Source organism: Aquarana catesbeiana, linkage group LG01, assembly GCF_042186555.1.
Source record: "Aquarana catesbeiana isolate 2022-GZ linkage group LG01, ASM4218655v1, whole genome shotgun sequence".
NCBI lineage: Eukaryota > Metazoa > Chordata > Amphibia > Anura > Ranidae > Aquarana > Aquarana catesbeiana.
Window position 1 is genome coordinate 836,361,286 of NC_133324.1, and position 25,724 is coordinate 836,387,009.

Below are 25,724 nucleotides of genomic sequence, written 5' to 3' on the forward strand. Positions count from 1 at the left end.
ACACACCCCCCCCCCCCCCCGTTTCATTCCGGAGGGAGGAACACCAGCACCAGCTGTCAGCCACGTAGGCCCAACCCTTTTTCCGGGTGCGCTTCCAGGTAAGTCCTACCCTGAATTTCTCTAGAGTCCTAGAGTTCCTTATACCCAGCCTTCTCCCTCTTCTCGGGGTCCCTGGGCTTATTTTCTTTTCTTGGGGGACCGCTGCTTTCCCTGATTCTTCCATTGAACTCAGTTTTACCCTTCACTATAGGTCCTTTGGGTTCAAATACTTTTCTTTTGTTATCCACTGCAATCAAATCACTTTGAACAGCACCAATCATTAACAGATCACCGATTTTGAAATCCCAACTTTCGATACCATCAGTGCTTTTTTCAGAGTTTATTAGGACCATTCCTGAGGAGGGACCACACACAGGAGTGTGACTAGGCTCCACGGAACCATCGCCAAGCTCCATCTCACCTGCTGTCCAACGCTCCATGGGCGGCTGCCCTAACAAATGACACTGACCCAAGCACAAATCTTTCCTTACTGCGATAATGCCAACTGTGTACACATTACATTGCTACAGCAATCAATATTAGTGCTTTCTCCCATGTCGTCTCTCTGAAACTTGTACCTCTTTGCTAGTGACAGAAAACAGCTCTACTACTGCCGCGTCCGTTGCGGCCCCTTCCTTTTCATAAGGTCTAGCAGGTGAGATAGTGTCGGCGCTCTCTACTGACCGCTGCTTAGCCGCACCTTGGACCGCACCAGCAGAAATGGTCCTAGTCACTGCATCAGGTGGAGAGACCTCTGATATCTCAAACAGTTTTCCTGAGTGCCTTCCATACCAATCAATAACTGGAAGTACTCTCACAGGGAATCTGGAGAACCTGTGCCAAACAGTTAACAAACATCGGTGCAAAAAATAAAAAACGCAGAAGTAATCAAATGCCACCAAAAGAAAGCTCTATTTGTGGGGAAAAAAATGACATCAATTTTGTTTGGGTACAGCATCGCACGACCGCGCAATTGTCAGTTAAAGCAACGCAGTTTTGTGTCGTAAAAAATGGCCTGGTCATTGAGCAGCCAAATCTTCCAGGGCTGAAGTGATTAAGCAACACAAAGCTATCCATTTCATTGGGTTACCCTGGTGGGCTTTCTGGCTGAGCAACAGCAGCATGGGCCAGGCAAAGAGCTAAACACAGATACAGAAAGTTAATTTCCGCGTCCACAACCTGAGTAAACGTAGCTTGACATTATGCAGGTAGTAAAAAAAAAAAAATTTCACAGAGAGGGAAAGAATTTCATAAAGATTAGCAGGGGTTGTCCAAATTTCCAGCTATTGAATGAACATAAAAAGACAAAAAGGGGTGATTTATGAAAATTTGAGAGCTCATACAAAATAATCAGACTCCTTGTTTCATTTTTTTGCAGATAATGAAAAGATGAGGCGTTGCTGGCGGAACGGCTTTACTTGTGCATTCAACTTCATTACTTCACTGTTCATAAATCAGACTCATCATAATACTATTTATGTACACCTGTACATTTTGTTCAGGTTTGCATGTAAGATCATGTAAATTACATAGTGCTGCTTTAAAGCCTATTTCCATACCTCGTTTTTGATTCCAGTCGTGAGCCTCACTCAGGCAGTTTATATCAAACTGGTATTGGCCATTTTGCTGAAAATAATCATCAGTACTTAGAATAACTCCAGCCGGGTTCTGCTCCAATAACATTCTAAAAAAGAGGGACAACATGCCACATGTTATATGGGTCTAATATATGATAATAAATACACTTCATTAAAAGAGTAAGATGAAGGCTTTCTGCAGGCACATTGGAATATAGAACTACAAAACTGGGAAAACTCTGGGACCCAGGTAGACCATACCCTTTGACATTGTCACTTGAAGAATAATGAAAGCTGCTGAAATGTACACAGTGCAGACACTCACAGGGTGCCTGCTCACATCTACAACAGCTTTTAGTATTCTTTGCTTTCCCTAAATAACAAGAGTTCTGGTTGTTAAAGTGACATCATCTCTTTAGGTACAATTTCAGGCAACATATGATTCTGCAGCTGTTCTTAAATCAGAATGTCCAATAATTTCACTACTAAAGGCAGATTTCAGACAGATCCTGACATGTGAGATAAGTGGGCCTGTTTACTAATGGGCGTGCTGCCAAACTACTCTCTGAACACTTTTTGCCTTCATGCAGGCTCAAGTTTCAAGCAATGCCTGGCGAAGGTGAGAAGTTACTTAGTACTGACAGTTTGATGCATGAGGGGTGTTTTTGAGAATACCTCTTTTGCGTTACAAACCGTTAAAAAAGGGGATCCCAGATCACCAGATTGCTGTGTTCCCTGTATGAATCTCAGGCTTAAAGTGGTTCTAAAGGAAAAAGGTTTTTTATCTACATGCATTTTAAGCATGAAGATAAAAAAACCTTCAGTGTGCTGCAGCTCCCCTAATAATTACCTGAGCCCCATTCTGATCCAGCGATGTTGCACAAGAACCTAGACTGCCCATGACTCTCCCTCCTGATTGGCTGAGACACAGCAGTGGGTGCCATTGGCTCAATGAGCCAATGAGGAGAGAGGGGGCAGGGCCAAGCCACAGCTCCGTGTCTGAATGGACACAATGAGCAGCAGCTCGGCTCGAGGGAGGGGCCAGGAGTGCCAGTGAGGGACCTGAGAAGAGGAGGATCTGGGCTGTTCTGTGCAAAACCACTGCACAGGACAGGGAAGTATAACATTTTTGTTATTTTTAAATAACTATGCTTGTTCGCACCCCCCACTGCCACATTTGGCACTTTTTGTGGGGGGGGGAGAGGGGAGCGGTTACTTAGTTTTCACAGGTACCCACTCCAACCTCCTGATAAGATCACTGTACGGCAATTTACATCATTTTTGGTCCCTCCTCCCCCGCTGCCTTCTGGGACACACAGAGGTCCCAGAAGACTGCGGAACCATTCAGAAAGCGCAGCGTGACTTGCGCATGCACAGTAAAAAACAGGCTGTGAGGCTGCAAGGCTTCACTTCCTGTTTCCCTTACTACAGATGCCGGCGCTTGAACCCGAAGCCAAATGACAAATCGGCTAGAGGGTTTCGACATCGCATCCCTGGACAGGTAAGTATTTGTAGCTGCTGACTTTTGCGATAGAGCACTGAGTTACTTTAACTGACATTTGCGCGGACATGCAACGCTGTATCTAAATACATTTTTGTCCTTTTTTTTCCCACAAATAGAGCTGTCTTATGGTGGTATTTGAGCACCTCTGCGGTTTTAATTTTTTGCGCTATAATTAAAAAAAGACCGACAATTAAAAAAAAAACAATTTTTTACTTTCTGCTATAAAACATATCCAATAAAAGATAATGTAAAAAAAAAAAAAAAATCTAATTTCTTCATCAATTTAGGCCAATATGTATTCGGCTACATATTTTTGGTCTTTATCTCCATTGTTTTCTATATATATAATGGAACATGACAGGGAGGCCCTTTGTTCCCTCTTTTATACGACCTGATTATGGAACATCTGGCTGTTGCTCTGCGAAACAACCCTAATGTACAGGGTATTACAGTGGGCCCTATACACACTGAACGCCCCTTATTCACAGATGATCTGCTTTTATTTATGACGCAACTACACACGTCCCTGCTCTCAATCAAAAAGTTTCATAAATTTGGGGTAGTTAGCAATTTTAAAAGTAAATTCTACTTTTTCGTTTAAGACCGGTTCTACCTCTTTCCATTATCTTGGGATTCAAATACCTGCGGACGCATTACAGCTCTTTTCACAAAATTTTACTCCCCTGCTTCTCAGAACACAAGCTGACTTATCACCCTATGCCTCCAGACGGGTCTCTTGGCTGGGCAGGGTGAACGCCCTGAAAATGGATGTTCTTCCTCTTTTTCTGTACTTCTTCCAGACAATCCTGATCTGTATACTCACTTCGTATTTTCGGAAACTCTGCCAGATGTTTTCCAAGTTCATCTGGAATGCGACACGTTCTAGAATACGGTACGAAATGTTATCCCTACCGAAATCTTGAGGAGGAGCTGAAGCACCGGATGCCTGCATATACTATAAGGCAGCGTTGCTTACGCATATATCAAACTGGTTTCATCATTCCTCTTCTAAGCTTTGGGCCCAATTAGAAAATCATATGAACCCTATCGATCTTTGTGTCCTTCCATGGACCCCAGCCACCCTTTGAAAAGGGCCCAACCGTCCTTAGAAATATTACACGTGATCCAAATATGGGATCACTTGATGGTTACTTGTAAACCTTTAGGACCCATGACTCCCTTCTTTGGGACCCCGGCTTTTCCACTGACACTGCATGTGACGGGGTATGGGCCTTGGAATAAGGAAGGTCATAGGAGACTCGCTCAAGTTCTCTGAGCAGATCAGTCACTGACGATGGCTACTCCTTCCACATCATTAGCACGCCACTCAACATAATGGTTTCAGAGACAACGAGTAATGTCTTACATCCATACTATCTGTGACAGACTCATCCAGAACAGAAGCTTTTGGAGGGGTCCCTAACTAAGGTCTAGCTGCCATATTAAAAATAGTGACTGCTTCACACTGTTTGGACCCTAAGGGTCTTTCACCCATTGTTGTTTGTGCTAATTAACTATTGTCTGAAGGTGTTCTGTGTTTATACTTATGATAATGTATATTGTAGTTTGGGAGTTAGGAGAAGGCAAGCCTGGAAGGTCAGACCTCTGAGTCACCCAGGTGGTGAATTAACGTCATGGTTATAGTATATGTAGGTTGTTGTAATTATATTCCTGTGTGCAGTTTGTATTGTTAGGGTAATCTGATCAGAAGGGGGGAATGTCCTTCTCAAGTGTATAAAAGCCTATATACTTGTTAAAGCAGTTCTTATTCTGTTTTACTCCAAAACTGGTGTGGTCTAGTTCTTGGGGTGACTATAGCCAGATTTGCTGATCTTGTGTCTCAGGAGCAGCTTCTTGGTGGAAATACTCAGTCAGGGTGTCCGGATTCCGTCACACTATCCCTTCCTTGGCAGACGTTTTTGCCGACCCAACGGGTCTTGAAGATATGTTCCTCCAGGAAGACCCTCCAACTCATGTAGTCTCCCAACTTTATTCATTATTACTCAACGCTTTGACCCCTGACCTGCCTCCTTACACGCAGCTATGGGAATCAGAACTATATCACTCCATTTCTCCTGCGTATTGGCAAAAGTGTTTTATTCTAACTTATAAACTTTCCCTTGCCAATACAACCCAAGAAAAAGGGTTTAAATTGGTGACTAGATGGTACAGATGTCTGTCGACCATCCAACACTTCGATCCTTCCTCACCAGACTCTTGTTGGCATTGTATGGTAGCCAGAAGTACCATGCTTCACATCTGGTGGAAGTGTCCCCCTGTAAAGAGATTTTGGCAACAAATAATTGAACTATACTGCAAGTTGATGGTGACCTCTATCCAAACCTCACCTGAGGTGGTCCTTTTGTCTATCCTTCCTGGATCCTTCAAGTCTGTAAAGAAAGACATCCTGCAACACTTCCTGGCTGCAGCTAGGGTAGTTATTCTTCGCCATTGGAGATCGACGACTATGCCTTCCCTTGGGAATTGGGTGAGTGAGGTGGACCGTATAAGAGATCTGGAATTACTGTTACCTCAGGAGGCTGGATGGGAGGATCAGTACTCCCTCACCTGGACCTCTTGGTCCATGTTCAGCTACTCCTCGGAGTTCCTTGCTTGGGCTAAAGGTGGCTCTTCAGACACCCCCTAATAGCCTTGTTGGAGTGTATTTTACCCATTTTATTTTTTCATTCCTTGCTCTTTTTCTTTTCCATCTCACTTTGTAATCCCTTTTTAGGGTGTAACATTCATGCGCCTGAAATCCTAGTGTCAATTACAGTGTTCATTCACAACAGCGTGTGATCCCTTCAGTATACTACTTTCTCAAACATAATCATGCTGCATTATAGTTATTGATGTCCTCCCTCTCTCAATGAAGTTTCAGGTTGTATCATTGCTGGTGCCTTGCGCTAGCACTGGTAGCCTGTATTCTTCGCTAGGTGAGGTTGAAAAAAGACACGAGTCCATCAAGTCCAACCTATGTGTGTCAGTATTACATTGTATATCCCTATATGTTGCAGTCATTCAGGTGCTTACCTAATCGTTTTTTTTAAACCATCGATGCTCCCCGCTAAAAGCACCGCCTGTGGAAGGGAATTCCACATCCTTGCTGCTCTTACAGTAAAGAACCCTCTATGCAGTTTAAGGTTAAACCTCTTTTCTTCTAATTTTAGTGAGTGGCCATATGTCTTATTAAACTCCCTTCCACAAAAAAGTTTTATCCCTATTGTGGGGTCACCAGTAAGGTATTTGTAAATTGAAATCATATCCCATCTCAAGCGTGTCTTCTATCCAGAGAGAATAAGTTCAGTGCTCGCAACCTTTCTTCATAACTAATATTCTCCAGACCCTTTATTAGCTTTGTTGCCCTTCTCTGTACTCGCTCCATTTCCAGTATATCATTCTTGAGGACTGGCGCCCAGAACTGGACAGCATACTCCAGGTAAGGCCGGACCAAAGTCTTGTAGAGTGGGAGAATCATCGCTTTATCCCTGGTGTTAATCTCCTTTTTAATGCATGCCAATATTGTGTTTGCTTTGTTAGCAGCAGCTTGGCATTGCATGCCACTGCTGAGCCTATCATCTACTAGGACCCCCAGGTCTTTTTTCCATCCTAGATTCCCCCAGAGGCTCACCCCCAACTGAGTAGATCACATTCATATTTTTGCCACCCAAATGCATTATTTTACATTTATGTAAAAACATTTATTACATTTTTCTACATTAAACCTCATTTGCCATGTAGTCGCTATGTGTCTTTCGTGTTCTATCTTAGCCAATCGAATTGCGCTCTTACATATCTTCCTGCATTCATTGTAAAGTCTGAATGCTGATGGTGATCTCTCAGCCTTGCATTTTTTGAAGGCCTTCTTCTTTGCTTTTATATGTATTTTTACATTGGAATTAAGCCATCCAGGACTTTTGTTTGCTCTTTTAAATTATTTATTTCCCAATGGTATGCACTGGCTAATGCCCTTACTTAATATGCTCTTAAAGCAAACATCTCTCCACCATGTTCTTTGTTTCTAAGATTTTATCCCAATTTATATCTTCTAGCAAGGTTCGTAGTTTAGGGAAGTTGGCTTTTTTGAAATTCAGTGTCTTTGTGTTCCCCATGTGTTTCCTATTTGTGCGATTTATACTGAAGCCAATTGACCTGATGTTTCCTAAATTGCCCCATATTTCCACATCCGTGATCAGGTCTGTATTGTTGGTAATCAGTAGATCTAGTAACGCCTTGTTTCTAGATGGTGCGTCTATCATCTGACCCATGAAATGGTCCTGCAAGACATCTAGGAACTGGCGAGCCTTAGACAAATGCGTGGTTCCCGCCGACCAGTCTATGCCTGGATAATTAAAATCCCCCATTATGCCATCCTTGCTGCTAAACCAAATTGTGATAGGAGGTCCGTCTCCCCATCCTCCCTCCCTATAGGGGGCCTATAGCATACTCCCAGTATTATTTTCCCTTTAGCTACACCCCTTTGGAGCTCTATCCATAAGGATTCCACCTCCTCCCTAGCTCCCTTATTGATGTCATCTCAAATTCACTTGTAAATTATTCTTGATATATAGGCATACCCCTCGCCCCCTTTTACCCTCTCTATCTCTGCGATAAAGGGAATACCCTTGAATGGTTGCCAGCCAATCATGAGAGCTGTTGAACCAGGTCTCTGAAATTCCCACAAAATCTAAATCCTCCTCGTTCAACAGTATCTCTAGTTCACCCATCTTGTCCGCCAGGCTCCTGGCATTGGTGAACATGCCATGTAGTTTAGACCGGTCTCATACTGTCCTCTTATTGGTTGTTCCAAGATTGCAAATAGGACTTGTTACTAGACTTACCTTGGGTTTATGTGCTTTAGTCAACCTACCACTAATGCCCCCAATGCTACCCTCTGGAATATTCACTTTAACTTTGCTCTTCAAGAAGCATTCAGCGACAATCTGACAGGCAGCGAGGTGGCGTTGCATCGCCTCCTCACCACCAGCTTAAAAGGATAAGTTCACCTTTGTAAAAGAAAAAAAAAAAAGTACACTTATTATTTTTTGTATTAGGAGCCTGTAAAGCATTGCACCAGCAATCAGGAGATCGCTGATGCCATGCAGGTCTCCTGCACACTGTCAGTGTATCTGCCTACCCATACATCCCATATGGGCAAGCCGATAATCGCTGACAGGAAGACTCAATAAATTACCATAATGCTCCACAGCGCTATGGTAGTTTATTGAGAACTACAAGCTGAACTTCTCCCTGTACTGCTGCCACAGGGAGGAAGGGAAGCGACTTCAGCATTGGGAACATCTTACATGTTTCACCCTAAAATCAGGTGGAACATGTAACATGTTCCCTAAGGTGTACTTATCCTTTACACCAAATGAACCCTGCACTTGCGCGCCACAACCACGTGCATTGCAGGCGGTGGCGGGGCAATTCCAAAAGCGACAGGGGGTATATTCCTGTTGCAGCCTCAAAGCATCGCAGCTGTGGCATGGGTATACCTCCAGCTGCTGCCTTTGTAGCTAAAGGGGTTATTGGTTGAAGGGAGGCAAGAGTGTGGTTCAACTGTGGACTGGTCCAAATCATTTGGTGGAGGGGGGATTATGGTGTGGGGTTGTTTTTCAGGGATTGGGCTTGGCCAGTGAAGGGAACTCTTAAGACGTCAGCATACAAGACATTTTGGACAATTTCATGCTCCCAACTTGGGAACAGTTTGGGGATGGTCCCTTCTTGTTCCAACATGACTGCGCACCAGTGCATAAAGCAAGGTCCATAAAGACATGGGTGAGCGAGTTTGGGGTGGAGAAACCTGACTGGCCTACACCGAGCCCTGACCTCAACCCAATAGAACACCTTTGGGATGAATTAGAGCGGAGACTGTGAGCCAGGCCTTCTCGCCCACATCAGTGCCTGACCTCACAAATGCACTTCTGGAAGAATAGTCAAACATTCCCATAGACACACTCCTAAACCTTGTGGACAGCCTTCCCAGAAGAGCTAAAGCTGTTATAGCTGCAAAGGGTGGGCCAACTCAATATTGAACCCTACGGACTAAGACTGGGACGCCATTAAAGGAGAAGTCCAGCCCGAGCTCATTTGGCTGGGCTTCTCCTATGGGTAACAGGAGTGCAATTAATTTTGCATCCTGTGACCTGTTTTCAGCAGAGAGCGGTCTGAAGTCCGCTCTCTGCTGACGTCACTGGCATCAGTCCAGGCACCACGTCATCATGACAATGTCCGGATCTGCCAGGTGCCTTTCTCAGCGAGCCGCTAAGGGCCCGAGACGGTCGCTCCCCACCCCTCCAAAGCTCAGCGCTCCAATGAGCCTGAAGGAGCAGAGAGGAGAGATGCTGACCGACAGGCAGCAGTTCTCCACTCGGGGAGCTGAGGGAACCGAGCCATCGGAGGTGTTCGATGGCTTGGTTCTCAGTGCAGAGACACCAGGGGACAGATGCAGCATCCACCTAGGCAAGTATGATGGGTAAAAAAAAAACAAAAAACATAGTTCATGTGCGTATAAAGGCATGTGTCCCAATACTTTTGGTATTATAGTGTATATTAGGGCTTATGCACACAGTCATAAGATATCTTAACTTAACTATCAACTGCTTTCAGAAGCTGGTAGCAAAATCCTGCGTAAAATGCTGTCTGCACATTGTACTGGCAGATGTGATCCTTGTGGTAATTACTTCCACAGCAGGTCCACATGTGCACAATTGCTTGGGAGAATGTTAGGCAGCTCAGGTCGCCTGCATCCTAGTAAAGGACATTAGACGGCTTAAGCCGCTTAGCATCATTTGTTGCTAGGAGGGAGGTGGCTCCAATACAGTATATTTGTGCTGTACGCATGTAAATGTTTGGTTAGTGCTACGGAAGGACTGAAAGTTCCGGAAATACCATTTTGGTACGCTGCATAAACGCTTGTTGTATGAATGGACAGTCAATAGGTGTGTGACAATGGCTATAGGAATAAAAAAAATCTATGTAAAATGACTCTTACTTCACATTCTGTACCTTTCTAGATGCTCATGGTTGAGCTCAGAAAAGTAGTTTCATACAACCCAACTTGAAAGCTGCTCAGTGAGCCTTCCCTAGGAAGAAGGTCATACAGGTGCTTTCATGCCAGAGATTTTTTTTAAACTCAGAATCTGAGTTTGCAAATTCCTGGAATGTGGACGATGATGGTCAAATATCATTTACATGTCTTCCTAGGCTATTTTTATTGTAGCATCCCCTATGACCACATGTTTTTGTGGCAGCCTAGCTCCAAACACAAAAATTAGGATTTTATTATTTCCCCTTTGGAGAAAAAAAAAGCAAAACATTCAAGTAGAACTATAGCCTCCCATTAAGAAATATGTGATGTAGCACTTAAAGCGGTAGTAAACCCGCTGACTTTTTTCTTTCCCCACACCTGTAAGGGAAAAGGCATAATGAGCTAGTATGCACCGCTGACATTTCCCCTCGGCGTGTCTTCCGGGTATCGTGGCTCCGACGCTGTGAGTGGCCGGAGCCGCGATGTTGTCACTCCCGTGCATGCGCGCGGGAGACTTCTGTCCGGCATCTGCCGGGCTTTCAGCCGAGAATCCTCTGTGCGCATGCGCCGCTGCAGTCAGCGGCTCATTGCGAGGGGAATATCTCCTAAACCGTACAGGTTTAGGAGATATTTTTTTTACCTACAGGTAAGCATTATAGGCTTACCTGTAGGTAAAAGTTTAAAAAAATAGGTATACACCCGCTTTAATTTGGGTAAGCACGTAGTGACGCTACCACGTGACCACAGAAGGACGGGCTCCGTTTCATGTTCGCTATGCCGGCCGGCGTTTCTTTTTATATGCAACTACGCGATATTACCTTTAAATTGTAATTGCATCACTTTATTTATTAAAGAGGTTTTTGGATGTATTACACTATGGTCAGTTTATTTCCTTTTTTGGGTCACACATTGAGGAAACGGATCTCCTGGCTGTAGTGATTGAATATCCCTACTTCCTATCAGCACCCTAATGATTCCAGGTTGAGTTCTAAGCCATCTGCGTTTTAAAGCTTGCAAGCACATTCTACAGCCACGGTGGTCGGGTTATCACTTTTGTTTTAAGTGCACACCAGGGTGTTTGCTGCAACTAAGTGTCTACATGTGATACTAAGATATAACTACACTATGGCCAGTTCTCGTTTCTTCTCTCTTTTTGGTATTATCTACTGAGGGAACGGTGATCTGAGCCTGGAGAGAGCGGAAGTATTTACTACACCCAAAAGGCCCGGGCTGGGTTTTAAGCCATCTGCTCATACTGCTTGCTGTTTGGTAAGCGCAATTTACAGCCACGGTGGTCGGGCACCTCGCTATTTATTTTTCATACTTTATGGTGTTCGGATGATCCTTAGCGCCTCTGTTTGATGCCCACAGATAAATCTTTTGGACATTTATTCTCTTTGAGCGCAGTTTTTTAATTTATATTGGATTTTTTGTGTTGTCGCACTGTTTACTGCTGCTTTTTGATCTAAGATACATTTTTTCTAGCGCGGTTCTTTTATCTGCTTTAATTGCTAGTGCATCTGCACTTAGATTTCCCAATAGTCTCCTTACAAATTCAAATACCTATAAACAGAATGGGTGTTGTAGCAAAGGGATTCTAAAAGGGCACACAGTGAGAAAAAGCAATATAATTATATATATATATATATATATATATATATATATATAGGGCTGAAACGATTAATCGGTAATAATCGATAATGAAAATCGTTGTCAACGATTTTCATTATCGATTAGTTGGTCTGGGAACGGCACGCACCATCTTCCCTGCCTTTCAGTCCCGCCTCCGTCCGAGTGTTACATTCCCCTGTGTAAAAAGCCGTCGCCGCTGTATACATCTCGTAGCGGCTCTCATGTGACACGTCCGCCTCTCTCCTCCTCTCTGCTGACGTCAGCGCGGTATTCTCAGCCACGCTCGCTTTGCTGCCTCGAGCGAGAAGAGAGAGAGAGGAGAGAAGCAGCCGGTCACGTGAGCGCTGAGCTGCGATCAGGTAGCAGCTTGCTCATCATCTTAGTATTTATGGGAGGACAAGTGCCCCATCACTGGTGTTCCCGGGGGGGGGGGATAGTGTCCCAGCATTGCCCCACCATTGCTGCTCCTTGGGGGGGGGGGGTAGTAGTGCCCCATCATTGCTGATGCTGGGGGGATAGTGCCCCATCATTTCTGTTCCTGGGGGGATAGTGGCCCATAATTGCTGTTCCGGGGGGGGGGGGGGGGGGATAGTGCCCCATCATTGGTGTTCCTGGGGGGGGGGATAGTGCCCCATCATTGGTGTGCCTGGGGGGGGATAGTGCCCCATCATTGGTGTGCCTGGGGGGGGGGATAGTGCCCCATCATTGGTGTGCCTGGGAGGGGGGGATAGTGCCCCATCATTGGTGTGCCTGGGGGGGGGAATAGTGCCCCATCATTGGTGTGCCTGGGGGGGGGGGAATAGTGCCCTATCATTGGTGTGCCGGGGGGGGGGGATAGTGCCCCATCATTGGTGTTCCTGGGGGGGGATAGTGCCCCATCATTGGTGTTCCTGGGGGGGGAAATAGTGCCCCATCATTGGTGTTCCTGGGGGGGGGGGAATAGTGCCCCATCATTGGTGTTCCTGGGGGGGGGGGGATAGTGCCCCATCATTGGTGTTCCTGGGGGGGGGGATAGTGCCCCACCATTGGTGTTCCTGGGGGTGGGGGGAATAGTGCCCCGCCATTGGTGTTCCTGGGGGTGGGGGGAATAGTGCCCCACCATTGGTGTTCCTGGGGGTGGGGGGAATAGTGCCCCACCATTGGTGTTCCTGGGGGTGGGGGGAATAGTCCCCCATCATTGCTGTTCCTGGGGGGGAATAGTCCCCCATCATTGGTGTCAGTTTGAGAAATACACAGACCTCTCCCACCCACACTCTGGTCTGGAGCCACCATCACTCCTTCCCACACTCCGGCCCGTTTCCTCCAGCCCGCTATGGTCCGCTCCCTTGCCCCAGCCCACTCCCCCCTTTTGGGTCTGGTTCTTTGTCCAACCAAGCTCCCTTTCTATTGCAACCCCCTCTGGTCCGGTTCCTCTCCCACATGCCTCTCTTCCAAACTTCCTCCCAACCTACTCCCTCTAACGCTTGGTCTCCAAACTAGCTAACTCCCTCCAACCCTCCAGTACGGTTCCCCCCACCCTCCCATTCAGGGCCGGCCCCCTCACTGCATTGTCAGTAATCAATGAGGAATTTACTTTAATAGTTATGTTGTGATGCAGTTTGAGTGTAACACTCAGTTTTGTCATTATTATTTTAAATAAACTATTCATTTTTTTTTTTTAATGATTTTATCCGATTAATCGAAAAAATAATCGGCCGATTAATCGATTATGAAAATAATCGTTAGTTGCAGCCCTATATATATATATTTTATTTTGTCTTGTACAATAGCATTTGTGACAAAGTTTGTGTTTGAAAGTTCTGGACTTCATGGATGTACAGAACTAATTTGTCATCCATTTTCTCTATTGATATGGTTCTTTACAATAACGTGTTATATAGTGCCTTGAAAAAAATATTCATACCTCTTAAAATTCTCCACATTTTGTCATGTTAAAACCAAAAACGTGAATGCATTTTATTGGGATTTTATGTGATAGACCAACACAAAGTGGCACATAATTGTGAAGTGGAAGGAAAATGATAAATGATTTTCAATTTTTTTTGCAATTAAATATCTGAAAAGCGTAGTGTGCATTTGTATTCAGCCCTCTTTACTCTGATACTCTTAATTAAAATCTTGTGGAACCAACTGCCTTCAGAATTTACCTAATTAGTAAATTAGAGTCCACCTGTGTCATTTAATCTCAGTATAAATCCAGCTGTTCTGTGAAACCCTCAGAGGCTTGTTAGAGAGCCTTAGTGAAGCATCATGAAGGCCAAGGAACACCTCAGACAGGTCAGGGATAAAGTGGTGGAGAAATTTAAAGCAGGGTTAGGTTAGTAAAAAAAATATCCCAAGTTTTGAACATCTCACAGAGCACTGTTCAATCCATCATCCTAAAATGGAAAGAGTATTGTACAACTGCAAACCTACCAAGACATGGCCATCCACCTAAACTGACAGGCCGAGCAATGAGAGCATTAATCAGAGAAGTAGGCACTAGGCCCATGATGACTCTGGAGGAGCTGCAGAGATCTACAGCTCAGGTGGGAGAATCTACCGTATTTTTCGGACGATAAGAAGCACTATTTTCCCCCAAAAATATAGGGGAAAATCTCTCTGCGTCTTATGGTCCGAATGTACATCAGGCACAGCCCCCCGCCGCTGCCATGTTAGTACTGGAAGAGAGGCAGGAGAGCGAAGGAGACACATCCCAAGCCCAACCCCCCCCCCCCCCCCCCCCCCCCCCCCCCCCCCCCCGCGAGCGCTGGACGATCTCCCTGCTTGTTGAGACAGAGCAGCACGAGCGATGGCAATGGTAAGGCTGCAATAATGGCACAGGTCGGGCTACAATAATGGCACAGGTCGGGCTACAATAATAGCACAGGTCGGGCTACAATAATGGCACAGGTCAGGCTGCATTATAGGCAATGGTCAGGCTGCATTTTATTGGCACTGGTAAGTCTGCATTTCTTTGGAACAGGTCAGGCTGCATTTTATGGGCACTAGTAAATATTTTGGTACACCATTTGGTTCAGAATATTGTTCTTGTTTTCCTCCTCTAAAACCTAGGTGCATCTTATGGTCAGGTGCGTCTTATTGAGCGATAAATACGGTAATTCTTAGTTGTGCACTCCACAGATCTGGCATTTATGGAAGAGCGGCAAGAAGAAAGCCATTGTTGATAGAAAGCCATAGGAAGTCCTGTTTCCAGTTTGCGAGAAGCCATGTGGGGGGACGCAGCAAACATGTGGAAGAAGGTGCTCTGGTCAGATGAGAACAAAATTTAACTTTTTGGTCTAAAAGCAAAATGCTATGTGTGGTAGAAAACGAACACTGCACATCACACTGAACACACCATCAACAACGTGAAACATGGTGGTGGCAGCATCATGTTGTGGGGATGCTTTTCTTCAGCAGGGACAGAGTCGCTGTCAGAGTCGATGGGAAAATGAATGAAGCCAAATACAGGGCAATCTTATAAGAAAACCTGTTAGAGTCTGCAAAAGACTTGAGACTGGGTGGAGGTTCACCTTTCAGCAGGACAATGACACTAAACATACAGCCAGAGCTACAATAGAATGGTTTAGATCTACGTATATTCATGTGTTAGAATGGGCTAGTCAAAGTCCTCACCTAACTTCAATTGAGAATCTGTGGCAAGACTTGAAAATTGCTGTTCACAGACACTCTTCATCCAATCTGACAGAGCTCGAGTTATTTTGCAAAGAAGAATGGGCAAAAATTTCACACTATATGTGCAAAGCTGATAGAGACATCCCCAAAAAGACTAAAAGCTGTAATTGCAGTGAAAGGTACAAAGTATTGACACTTTTCAGATATTTGTAAAAAATTTTGAAACCCATTTATCATCATCTAATACATTTACATTTTTGGTTGTAACATGACAAAATGTGGAAAATTTCAAGGGGTATAGCTACTTTTTCAAGGTACTGTATGTTTTTAGATGTGTTCACATGCCCTCCTGAAGAAAAAAGGGTTTTGAAACGTATCATGCTTCTTATGTAGGCCAGTTTTGTAAAAGGAATATTCTCTATATTACAGAAGGTGAACTTTACCTGGGTACAACACATGGATGTGGTTACTACTATGTCTTTTTTAACTTTTGGAATTTAAACATTTCTGTTTTGTTGGTTTTGCTCACTAAATGTATGCCCTTATACAGTCCCTTTGCTACAACACACATTCTGTTATATATACACACACACACAGTATTTTAGTGGGATGTGAGCATACTAGCATGGTATCTTCTTCCTCTATTGAGATAAAGTCGAATACCTGTCTGTGAAGTCCAACGCAGACTAATTCCTGTAATGAGGAGACACTGCTGCACTGCTCCTGAATTTAGGGCAGCATTGTCATCTATATATTGTCCTTGCCTGCTTGTACCACACTGAGATGAGATGTTGCAGGGGGTATGGGAGGTATGGCTATCAGCATTGTCACTGCAGATTCACTACCCATGACTTGTCTATTAACCACTAGCCGACCAGCTCAAGCAGATATACTGCGGCAGGTCAACTCTCCTGCGCGAATCGCTGTACCTGTACGGCGGTTTGCATACGTGCAGTGGCAGGCTCACACCGATGCGCTTTCGCTCCCGATGCACACTGGGGGAGCTTGCCCGCGGATCGGGCGGACTCTGTCCGCTGGCAACCCGAGATCGCTTAATACAGAGGCAGAACGGGGATCTGTCTTTGTAAACAAGGCGAAACCCCATTTTGACAGGGGACATGTCAGAGATCTACTGTTCTAGTTCCCGATTTGTGATCGGGAACAGTGATCTCTGTCAGGTCCCAGTGAGCCCACCCCCTACAGTTAGAACACGTTGAGGGAACACATTTAACCCCTTGATCGTACCCTAGTGTTAACCCCTTCCCTGCCAGTGTAATTTTTATAGCACTGATCAATGTAATGTCACTGGTCCCCAAAAAGTGTCATTTGGAGTCAGATTTGTCCGCTGCAATGTCGCAGTCCCGCTAAAAATCACTGATCACCGTCATTACTAGTAAAAAATAAATAAAAAATTTAAAAGTCCCTAAATCTATCCCATAGTTTGTAGACACGATAACTTTTGCGCAAACCAATCAATATATGCCTATTGCGATTTTTTTTTTTACCAAAAATATGTAGAAGAATATATAATCGGCTTAAACTGATGAATAAATGTGTTTTTTTTATATATTTTTTTGGCTATGTATTATAGCAAAAAATTTAAAAAATTTTTTATTTTTTTCAAAATTGTCGCCCTTTGCATGACTGCGCAATTGTCAGTTAGTGATGCAGTGCCGTATCGCAAAAAATGGCCTGGTCATGAAGGGGGCAAATGCTTCCAGGCTGAAGTAGTTAAAGTGTCATTAAATCTACATTATTAAAAACTATTAATAAATGCTGTATTACATGCTGACCATACTCATTCAGTCACTATGGGATTTGTTCTCTGTATTCTGCAAAAAACCTGGCTGAACCTGCTGTTCTCTATCCATCCCTCCTGTCCATGCCCCCACTGCAGTTAGGGATTTTGCAGAGCAATTTTGGCAGCTGGAGCACATGCTCAGTTTTCAGTGTGTTTCTATGCTGAGCATTCCTTCCCTATACACATCTGAACAGCCCATGTGGCTATAGGATCAAACATGTGGGTATACACAGTGGTAAATAACAGCCTACTCCCTCCCTCCTCCACACCCACTAAACAGCTAAACACAATGGGGGTGGGATATTACATGTAAATTGATAGAGGCTTCACCTCCCTGTTATTCTAAGCTCATACAATGGATATAAAAAGTCTACACACCCCTGTTAAAATGTCAGATTTCTGTAATGTAAAAAAATGAGACAAAGATAAATAATTTCAGAACCTTTTCCACCTTTATTGTGACCTATAAACTGGAGAACTCAATTGAAAAAAAAACAAAATCTTTTAGGGGGCTGCATAAGTGTGTACACCCTCTTATAACTGGGGATGTAGCTATGTTCAGAATTATGCAATCACATTCAAACTCATATTATATAGGAGTCAGTACACACCTGCCATCATTTAAATCACCTCTGATAAACCCCAAATAAAGTTCAGCTGTTCTAGTAGGCCTTTCCTGACATTTTCTTAGACGCATCCTACAGCAAAAGCCATGGTCTGCAGTGAGCTTCCAAAGGATCAGAGGGGTCTCTTTGTTAAAAGGTATCAGTCAGGAGAAGGGTACAAATGAATTTCCAAGGCATTAGATATACCATGGAACATAGTGAAGACAGTCATCACAGTTTAGATCAAGTGGAGAAAATATGGCACAACAGTGATATAACCAAGAACTGTACGTCCCTCCAAAATTGATGAAAAGATGAGAAGAAAACTGGTCAGGGAGGCTGCCAAGAGGCCTACAGCAACATTAAAGGAGCTGCAGGAATATCTGGCAAGTACTGGCTGTGTGGTACATGTGACAACAATCTCCCGTATTCTTCATATGTCTGGGTTATGGGGTAGAGTGGAAAGACCAAAGCCTTTTCTTACATCCAAGCCTGGCTAAATTTTGCAAAGTCTCCCAAAAGCTGTTGCAAAATGGTTATGGTCTGATTAAAAAAAAAAGGGTTAAACTTTTTGGCCATAATTCCAAAAGATATGTTTGGCGCAAAAACAACATTATACATTACCAAAAGAACACCATACCCACAGTGAAGCATGGGGGTGGCAGCATCATGATTTGGGGCCGTTTTTCCTCAACTGGAACAGGGGTCTTAGTCAAGGTAGAGAAAATTATGAACAGTTCCAACCAAATACCAGTCAATATTGGCACAAAACCTTCAGGCCTCTGCTAGAAAGCTGAACATGAAGAGGAACTTCATCTTTCAGCATGACAACGACCCAAAGCATACATGCAAATCAACAAAGGAATGGCTTCACCAGCAGAAGATTAAAGTTTTGGAATGGCCCAGCCAGAGCCCAGACCTGAATCTGATTGAAAATCTGTAGGGTGATGTGCACAGGAAATGTCCTCTCGATCTGACAGACATGGAGTATTTGTGCAAAGAAGAGTGGGCAGATATTGCCAAGTCAAGATGTGCCATGCTGACAGACTTATACCCAAAAAGACTGAGTGCTGTAATAAAATCAAAAGGTGCTTCAACAAAGTATTGGTTTAACCAGTTAAAGACCGAACCTCTGAGATTTGTTAAAAAATTTTTTGCTAGAAAATTACTTAGAATACCCAAACATTATACATTTTTTTTTCTAACACCATAGAGAATAAAATGGCGGTTGTTGCAATACTTTTTGTCACACCGTATTTGCGCAGCGGTCTTACAAGAGCACTTTTTTTTTAAAAAAAATACACTTTTTTGAATTAAAAAATAAGACAACAGTAAAGTTAGCCCACTTTTTTTTTTTTATTTGTAAAAGATAATGTTACGCCGAGTAAATTGATACCCAACATGCCATGCTTAATAATTGCGCCTGCTTGTGGAATGGCAACAAACTTTTACCCTTAAAAATCTCCATAGGCGACGTTTAAAAAATCTACAGGTTGCATGTTTTGAGTTACAGAGAAGGTCTAGGGCTAGAATTATTGCTCTCGCTCTACCTATCGTGGCTATACCTCACATGTGTGGTTTGAACACCATTTTCATACGCGGGTGCTACTCATATATCCGTTCGCTTCTGCACATGAGCTCAGCAGGACGGGGCACATTTAAAATAGTTTTTTTTATTCTTATTTATTCGATCGCCTCCGCCGCTACCGACACAGCGGAGGGCACCAGAGAGCGGTGGCGGGGGGGTGGGGGGGAGAGGCCCTCTCCCGATGTCGGTAAAAGTGATCTTGCGGCGAATCCGCCGCAGAGACCACTATTATCGGAAACTGGACCGGCTGCCAAAGAAGCTAGCTGCTGCCATAACAAAGATATCCCTCTTCAAAGTTAGGATGTATATTAGCGTGCGGCAGTCCGGAAGTGGTTAAAGCGGAGTTCCACCCCCTTTTTAATCTTCTCCTCAGTAGCTTAGATCTTGGCCATTTAGTCTGCAATTGGCACTTTTTTTTTGTTAGCTTACCAGATTTCAAAGGTTTTCATTATCTCTTCCTCTTTCTCCCATCTGCAGCTATGCCCACTTCCCAGGAATCAGTGGGCATCGCCGTGGCTCAGCAGCACTGCAAAGGTGTGTGTATACTGCATATGCGCGAGTTAGGGCGGTGCATGCTGGTTATTCAAAAGCACTGTATCTTGGAAGAGTATCCTTGTGGGCTTCGCATGCCCACAAGCGAGATGGAACCATGCAAAACAGGGAAATATAAGGTTAGTTTTAAAAAAATAGCTAATATAGCGCCGCTATTAGTAAGAATAGTGATTGCAGCATTGCATTAAGATCATCTTAATAGATGGCTTTAGAAAGAAAATGTAATATGTCGGTGGAACGCCGCTTTAAGAGTGTACACACTTATGCAACCATATTATTTTTTAATTTTTACTTCCCTCCACCTAAAAGATTTCAGTTTGTTGTTCAACTGAGTTGTACAGTTTATAGGTCACATTAAAAGGGGTGGAAAAAGTTCTACAATTAATTATCTTTGTCTCATTTTTTGACATCACAGAAACCTGACATTTTAACAGAGGTGTGTAGACTTTTTGTATCCACTGTACGCACCACTGACACAGGCTGGAGGGGTGTGACATAGCCTGTGATTAGCAGAAATCATTAAGGGGATAGAGCAGCACATGATTTATTTATTTATCTTTGAATCTCACACATTAGTATGGGACGTGATTAGTGCTAGCAGCTGTCATCACACTATTATAAGATAGGGGATTTTTTTATTTGGTAGCTCTCAAGACCTTTACTACGATTTTGAGTAATTATTTTTACGCTATATATATATATATATATATATATATATATATATATATATATTTTTTTTTTTTTTAAACATGTGACCAGCAGCAGAGGACTAGACACTTCTTCCTGCTGTTTCCCTACACGCATCCTGGGAAAGAGCTGGGTCACATGACAGTTATATATTGCTCAGAAAAGAAGGTATTTAGATTTTTTTATTATTATAATTGCAGTGTCATTATAGATAGATAGATAGATAGATAGATAGATAGATAGATAGATAGATAGATAGATAGATAGATAGATAGATAGAGAGAAGGGATGACGATAATGAAACAGTGTGTGTTTATTGTGTTTTAGTATCACTAACAGTTAGCCACACGTAGTCCTGCTCACTGCTTTCTGAACTGACAGCACTGCCTCTGCTGCACGTGAGAGTACAAATGAAGGTGGATTTTACTCAGGTAAAAAGGAAGTTTTTTTGTTTTGTTTTTTAAACATAAGGCGTGTCTGTCGTATAGGAGCCTTTACGTGTACTTCCATGTGTATGTAAATCCTAACATTGAACTTCTTTTATTTGCTCCCTCTTGGTCTATTAAGTGTACCATTGAAAGTGTTTTGATACATCTGTTCGAGAATTGAAAAATTTCAGAAATTTAGAGCATTTGTGTGTCCTGTGTACACTCCTTGTATCATCTGTCCAATTAGCCCTCCTAGTTCTTAACTTGGAACTACAGAAAAATGAGCATCTATGTATCGAGATGGAGAGTGGGAGGGTTTAAATAGGTTAGCAAAAGACAACTAGATAGAGTTGACACTATATAGTCCAATAAAATACTGTCAAGCCCACAACAGGTTTCAGGAGCCGAATGCATTACTGGCAGAACAGCAGATATTTTTCTGTACTTTCAGGTTCTTTAAAAAACACCAGGAAATGTGAGTGTATTCCATGCTGCATGTTTTTTTTTTTTTTTGTGCGTTCATTTTGCCCGGACATACACTTTAACCGGCTTACGTCTTTTTACGGGGGAAGAATGGCTCCCCTGCGCAAAACACCGTACGGGTTTCCTTTAAGAGCCGCCAGAGGGCACGCACGCACCACCGGAGGGGCGTCCACTACACGGCGGGGGACCCGATGCGATCGCATGCACGAGCGCCAGCACGGGGATTTGTGTGTGTAAACACACAAATCCCTGTGCTCTCAGAGGACATGGGGGACATGTCGTTTGTTCCTAGTAAGTAGGAACAGCGATATGTCTCCTCTCCTACTCAGTCCTATCCCCGTACAGTTAGAACACACTGAGGGAACACACATTTAACCCCTTGATCATCCCCTAGTGTTAACCCCTTTCCTACCAGTGACATTTACACAGTAATGAGTGCATTTTTTATAGCATATACATGTCAATGTGTCAAATGTATCCGATCTCTCCATCGCAATACCGCATAAAAATCGCAGATCACCGCCATTACTAGTAAAAAAAAATATTAAAAAAAATGCCATAAATCTTTCCCATAATTTGTAGACGCTATAACTTTTGCGCAAACCAAACAATATACACTTGTTGTGACTTTTTTTACCAAAAATATGTAGAAGAGTATATATTGGTCTAAACTGATGAAGAAATCTGTTTTTTAAAAAATTACTACCCTCGATCTGACCTTCGCGGTGATACCTCACATGCATGGTGCAATTGCTGTTGGCATTTGATGCCAGACCAACGCTTGCGCGCGAGAGCAGGGGGGGACAGGGGTGCTTTTTTTTTTCCTTTTATTATTTTTTTGCTTTTTTATCTTATTTTTAAACTGTTCCTTTCATTTTTTTTTTTATTTTATTTATTTATTTATTTTTTTATCATTTTTATTGTTATCTCAGGGAATGTAAATATCCCCTATGATAGCAATAGGTAGTGACCGGTACTCTTTTTTGAAAAAAATTGGGGTCTATTAGACCCTAGATCTCTCCTCTGCCCTCAAAGCATCTGACCACACCAAGATCGGTGTGATAAAATGCTTTCGCAATTTCCCAATGGCGCTGTTTACATCCGGCGAAATCTAAGTCATGGAATGCTCGTAGCTTCTGGTTTCTTAGGCCATAGAGATGTTTGGAGCCATTCTAATCTCTGATCAGCTCTATGGTCAGCTGGCTGAATCACCGGCTGCATTCTCAGGTTCCCTGTTGAGACAGGAGAGCCAGAGAAAAACACAGAAGACGGTGGGGGGCATTCCCTCCCACTGCTTGTAAAAGCAGTCTAGAGGCTAATTAGCCGCTAGGATTGCTTTTACATGAAAGCAAAAAAAAATGGTTAACAATAAAACACAGTAAACGGTAAAGTATAAAAAACTGCATACCTGAAAAGCAAACATGAAAAAACATAATAACAATAAAACATTGCAGAATAGAATACAGTAAAAAAGAGCAGAACAATAGAGAGAGAACAATGAAACGACAGCTATTTTTTTTTATTTTATGTTTTTTTGCGGTTTTTTTTTTTTACCCTTTTTTTTGTAACTGTAACTTTTATAACTGTAACCGTTCCAGGTTCGAGTCTCTCAAAATGCGATGGCATCTTGGGAGACCCTGTGAAAGTGTGTCTAGTCTGTGCAATGCTGTACCCTACGCTAATACTCAACTAGTGTATGGTAGCGTTCAAAACATTCACCAATGCAAAGACCAGGATTGTCAGGACAGGAGGGACAATAATAGGACAATAATAGCGGGTGTCACACCTATATCCGTGCTTGCTGCAGACACAACATCTTTTTTGGGGGGGTTTGTTGGGTAGGGGTACTCGGGAGGACATAAAGAAAATGCCTCTCATGCAGCCGACTGCATTTGGTTGGGGATGTGAATGGGGGAAGTACGGGTGCTGCAGAAGTGGTGGGTTCGAATTAGGATTGGCGAATGCAGCAGGAAGGGCACTATGGGCACGACGGGCCTGTTTGTCTTCTTGGTGGCAGCGGGACACTACTTGTGCTTGCCACCTCACCAGCTTGAACTGCACTTATGGGACTCGCCACGTCGCCAAGTGTTACTGCAGTGTTGGTTTGACTACGACCGGGGTGTACTAGGCCGCTGGTGCTTGCCAGTTCACCAAAACGCTACCAAAAAAAAACTGTTAGCGATCGCAGGGATCAGGCCTGACCGCTAACCTGACGCTGTTCAGGGCTGGTGCTTGCCAGTTCACCAAAACGCTACTAAAAAAACTGTTTGCGATCGCAGGGATCAGGCCTGACTCTGCGAACGCTGCAGTTATGCGTTTAGTGTTTTGTAAGTGACAGTGATCGATCGATACTGCACTTGGGTGGGCTGGGCTGGGCTGGGCCGGGTGGAGGGGCAAAACGCAGGTGCTAGCAGGTATCTGGGCTGATCCCGCTAACACTGCGTTTTTGGGAACCCTAAACTGTTCGGGACGATAGTATAGATCTGATTGGATCAGATATTGATCCATTCAGATACTATACCACTAAGGGAGGCGTATGCTGCGTGCGTGGGTGTTAGCGGTACTGGCGCTAATCTGACGCTGCCTGGGGCGACGCATATCACCGCCGGGCGATCAGGGGGCTAAACCTTTATTCGGTAATAAACGGCGGGTGCCCTGACACTATAAAAAATAAACGAACTAACCAGCATCACCCGTCACCCAGTTATACGGTGATCACTGGTGAAAGGGTTAACTAGGGGGCAATCAAGGGGTTAAAAGCTTTATTAGGTAGTATATGGGGGTCCCTGACGCTATAAAACGCTGATGGCGAACCTAAATATTTACCTCCCTAACTAGCGTCACCAGTGAAACTAGTACAGCGATCAGAAAAACGATCGCTTAGTGACACTGGCGACGGGGGGTGATCAAGGGGTTAAAACTTTATTAGGGGGGTACCCTAGACCTAAATGGGGCTGACACTAACTGCCCTACCACACTAACTGTCACAAACTGACACCAATGCAGTAATCCGAAAAAAAAAACAAAAAACTGCTTGGTGTCAGTGTGACGGGGGGGGGGGGTGATCGGGGGTGTATTGTGTGCCTGGCATGTTCTACTGTGTGTGTGTATGTGTTGTGCACTCACTCGGATGTCTTCTCTCCTCGGCGCCGGAACGGAAAATGCCGAGGAGAGATGACATCACTTCCTCTGCTGCTGTTTAGAATACAGCAGCAGAGGAAGAATCTGATTGGCTGGGAGGGGGGGTTGGCCACGAATGGATGGTCTCCCCCTCACCTCTCATCGCTCCCAGACAGAAGCCGACCGCCTCGGGCACGGGGGGGGGGCCATGGGGGGTCCAATTGGGCCCCCCGTCCGCGGGAGGCAGATCATGTACAGGTATGTGATTCTGCCTGCCGAAAATCTATGAACCGATCTGAATTCTGTGTGAAGAATAGCTGGTTGTTAAATCCAGTGTCAATAATGATGAATGCTGCTGCCGCCCCGCAGAGAAATCAGGGAGGCGACCATTGCGAGTACATCGCAAGGGGGCAGGGTCATCCGGTGACATCATCGGGTGGCCCCGCTCCTGTTATTTAGGCACTGTCAGACAGCTGTCAGGTGGGGACCTCTTCTCTTTTCTTTTTTTTCTTGGGTTGGTGGTGGCGTTCATCGTGATGAATGCTGGAATTACTTCGGGGGACATTGTGGTTTTTTTTATTTATTTATTTATAATGTTTTTAAATGTTTTTATTTATTTATTTTTGACACTTTTTATTTGGTGAATGAATAGGTACCCCACCAGCCAGGCTTGTGGGGAAGAGGCGCTTATCCTCATCAATGCTTGCTCGCTCCCCCCCTTTCTCGACCTGCCGGGCTGCATGCTCAGAATAAGGGTCTGGTATAGATTCTGGGAGGGGCGCCATACCGTTTTTTTTTTTTGTTTTTTTTTTTTTATTTAATTTCGGCGTTCCCCTAATATTCATACCAGACCTGAAAAGCCTGGCATGGATGGGGGGGACCCCACGCAGTTTTTTTTTTTTTCCTTTTTCATTGCCAGCATTCTTTTGTTTACATTCAGCTGTCAGTGGGGAAACCCGCTGACAGTTGATGAGTCATTGGTTGTTAAAGTGATACTAAAGCTTTGTGTGTTGTTCTTTTAGAAAAAAATAAAATTAATTTCATGCTTACCCTGCTC

The 25,724-nt window shown here is 43.9% G+C and overlaps 1 protein-coding gene across 6 annotated transcripts in view; it reads right to left on the reverse strand.

Moving 5' to 3' along the window:
- N4BP2 (NEDD4 binding protein 2) overlaps positions 1-25,724 on the reverse strand; it is a 219,002-nt gene that overhangs the window by 140,344 nt on the left and 52,934 nt on the right. For all 6 annotated transcript variants that reach the window (XM_073608577.1, XM_073608554.1, XM_073608569.1 and 3 more), the window contains one exon: positions 1,599-1,723. In XM_073608577.1, the coding sequence (XP_073464678.1) occupies positions 1,599-1,723 (125 nt within the window). The remainder of the gene's footprint in view (positions 1-1,598; positions 1,724-25,724) is intronic.